Source organism: Ischnura elegans, chromosome 1 (genome assembly GCF_921293095.1).
Source record: "Ischnura elegans chromosome 1, ioIscEleg1.1, whole genome shotgun sequence".
NCBI lineage: Eukaryota > Metazoa > Arthropoda > Insecta > Odonata > Coenagrionidae > Ischnura > Ischnura elegans.
Window position 1 is genome coordinate 156,806,201 of NC_060246.1, and position 2,876 is coordinate 156,809,076.

Genomic DNA, 2,876 nt, shown 5'->3' on the forward strand with positions numbered 1-2,876 from the left:
TTTTCTCAGGCAAGCCTTGTGTCTCGTTAGTTATTTGGAAAACCCCGGGTACATCCGTACGTCTGTAAGTGCCTATTTTTATTCCTCATTTTTGAGTTGTTTCTCAGTTCATCCTTGGCTCTGAAGCAAGCAGTATCGTCCTGTTGTCCGTATTTCAAATAACTATTTCTGTGTGCGAGGTGGATTCTCTCTTTGCAACAATTTGTGTACGTATTGCATTTCGTCTCATCATGGCTAAGAAAAGGTCTTTACCAGATGACTCAATACTGGAGTTTTTGACCAAGAGTGACAGCGAAGATGAAGATTTCGATGCCGATTCCGAAGAGGATGTCTCGGATTGTGAAGAAGAGAGTGCTGAATCGACACATCTACAGAACATCTCCGCTTCATCTTCGAATGACACATCAAATGAGGTGGAAGAGCTTGCCACGAAAAGAAGAAAGACTACCTCCAAAGGCATAGATTGGTTTTCAGGGGACTTCACTCCAAAAATCCACAATTTTGATTCCTCATCCTCTGGCTGTAAGGCGGCATTGTCTGCAAGTTCTCCTATTAGGTCATTCTTTGAAGTTTTCTTCTCCACTGATTTGGTAACCTTAATTTCAGAGGAAACCAATCGCTTTTTTGAGTACACGATGGAGATTTCTTCGGAAGTTACAGTGTCACGAATAAAAACATGGAGATACACTACCCCTGAAGAAATTTATAGCTTTCTCGCCATAACTCTATTGATGCCTCGTGTGAAGAAACTTTCTCTCCACGAATACTGGACCAAGGATATTTTGATGAAGACTCCCATTTTTGGCGATCTGATGACTAGAGATAGATATCTCTCGATCCTGAGGATGCTTCATTTTTCGGACAACAGGGAGTCGAATCAGGGAGATCGCCTGTTTAAAATCCGTCCCGTGGTAGATCATCTGCGTGCCGCCTTTAAAAATAATTTGGTGCCATTTAAAAACCTGTGCATAGATGAAAGCTTAATGCTTTTTAAGGGACGTCTTTTCTTTAAACAGTTCATTCCATCTAAAAGAAGTCGATTCGGCATAAAAACATTCGTCATCTGTGACTGCGAAACTGGTTTCATCCTGGATTTTGTTGTTTACACGGGAGCAAAAAGTGACATTGTGGAGCAGCATGCGGACTTAGGCAAATCCGGAGATATTGTGTCCACTCTTATGCATACTTATTTGGATAAAGGCCACACCCTTTACGTGGACAACTGGTATTCCAGCCCGGCATTATTCTGTTGGCTGCATGACAGGGCAACAAATGCTTGCGGAACGGTTCGAAGGAGTAGAAGGGATATGCCGAGAATGGAGGAGAAGTTAAAAAAAGGCGAGCTGAGGTTCAGATCATCTGAAAAATTATTAGCATTGAAATGGTGCGACAAAAGAGAGGTGTGGATGTTGTCCACTTGCCACTCAGCCGGAGTCATTGAAACGACAAAGAAAGATAGGCAAACAGGAGTAGTGACGAAGAAACCTGAGTGCATCGTTGACTATAATCGCTTCATGGGGGCTGTCGACAAGGCGGACATGATGCTGAGCTCCATTGAAAGTGTTAGGAAGTCCTTAAAGTGGTACAAAAAGTTTTTTTTTCCACTTGGTTGATATTTCCATGTTAAACTCTTATTCATTGTACAAATTCATAACAAAGGAGAAAATTCCAATGCAAAAGTTCCATCTCTCCGTGATTCGTGAACTTTTAGAAACATATCACAAGAAACAAAATAAATCAAGTGCCGGAAGAAGATCGAATGAGGAGAATGTTCGAAGATTGAGTGAAAGGCATTTTCCTGACTTTGTTCCTGAGCACCCTTTATCCAAGTTATTGCTTCGGAAAAGATGTGCAGTGTGTAGCAAGCACGGTAAAAGATGTGAGTCACGTTACATGTGCAAGGAGTGCGACGTGGGATTGTGCATGGCTCCATGTTTTAAACTCTATCACACTCAGAAAAACTTTTAATTAGTGAACACTTTTGAGCTAAAAAAGATCATAAAAACATAAAAAAAAATTATAAAATACAAAAGTAAAAAAAATATTTTTAACTTCGCCTTTGCCGGTCCAAAGCCCGGATGAAAAAGAAGGATGGGAAATATATATTTATCAAATTTTGCTAAGAAAATTTAAACCAAGCATACATTAATTTGATAGAAATATACTAGTTCCGTGAATTTGAACGCTATAAATTCGTTTAAAATTTCTGCACGCTCAGAAAAAAACACAAAATTCATTTTGAGTGTAAAAAAATCGATGCGAACAACAAATATTTGCATATATTAAACATTAATATTTCAGTCAGTTGACCGCGGACTAGCGCTTGGAAGGGGCTATTAATCCTTTTAGGGTCTGGGACAGAGGCCGAGGAAAGGGATTGGCGCCCCGCTGAGTTGGGTCAAAAAAGGGTTAGGAAAGGAACCACTGCTAACCGTCTACGCGAGGAAGCTTCGTACAGAGGAGTAAAGAAAAATTTCAAGAGACTCGTAACGAGGAAGAGTTTCCCTAAACGAAGGTCCGGCGCGAAAGGGTTAATCTCGCTCTGGAGCCCGTGATTCGTGCTGTACTCGCTCGGAGGGCCATCTTCGCACTCGCGAAGAGATAAACGTCACTCTGCGTGCTGGCCTACGCAGATGACTTGGTCCTCGTCGCCAAGGATGCGGGGATGCTGAGAGGCCTTCTACACGTCGCGGGAGCAGCGGCGTCGTGGTGCGGCCTGCGCTGTAACGCAAGGAAGTGCGGGTCGCTCCACGTGGATTTCCGGTCCAACACGCAGAGATAGGAACGAGGAGTGAAGCCCACGATCTTCCGAGTGCAGGGAGAGGACATGCGCGCACTCGCACACGGTGAGGATTACAAGTACCTCGGCTCACCCG

General features: G+C 43.0%; 1 protein-coding gene across 1 annotated transcript; it reads left to right on the forward strand.

Moving 5' to 3' along the window:
* The first annotated feature begins 230 nt into the window (after window positions 1–230).
* Window positions 231–1,613, forward strand: LOC124169115 (piggyBac transposable element-derived protein 4-like). The gene has a single exon (XM_046547645.1). It carries the CDS (start codon window positions 231–233, stop codon window positions 1,611–1,613), a length of 1,383 nt encoding a protein of 460 aa, XP_046403601.1.
* The last annotated feature ends 1,263 nt before the right edge of the window (window positions 1,614–2,876 follow it).

Bases quoted from the DNA above. Each gene is read 5' to 3' on its own strand.
- LOC124169115 (XM_046547645.1), top strand. From the start codon at position 231: ATGGCTAAGAAAAGGTCTTTACCAGATGACTCAATACTGGAGTTTTTG.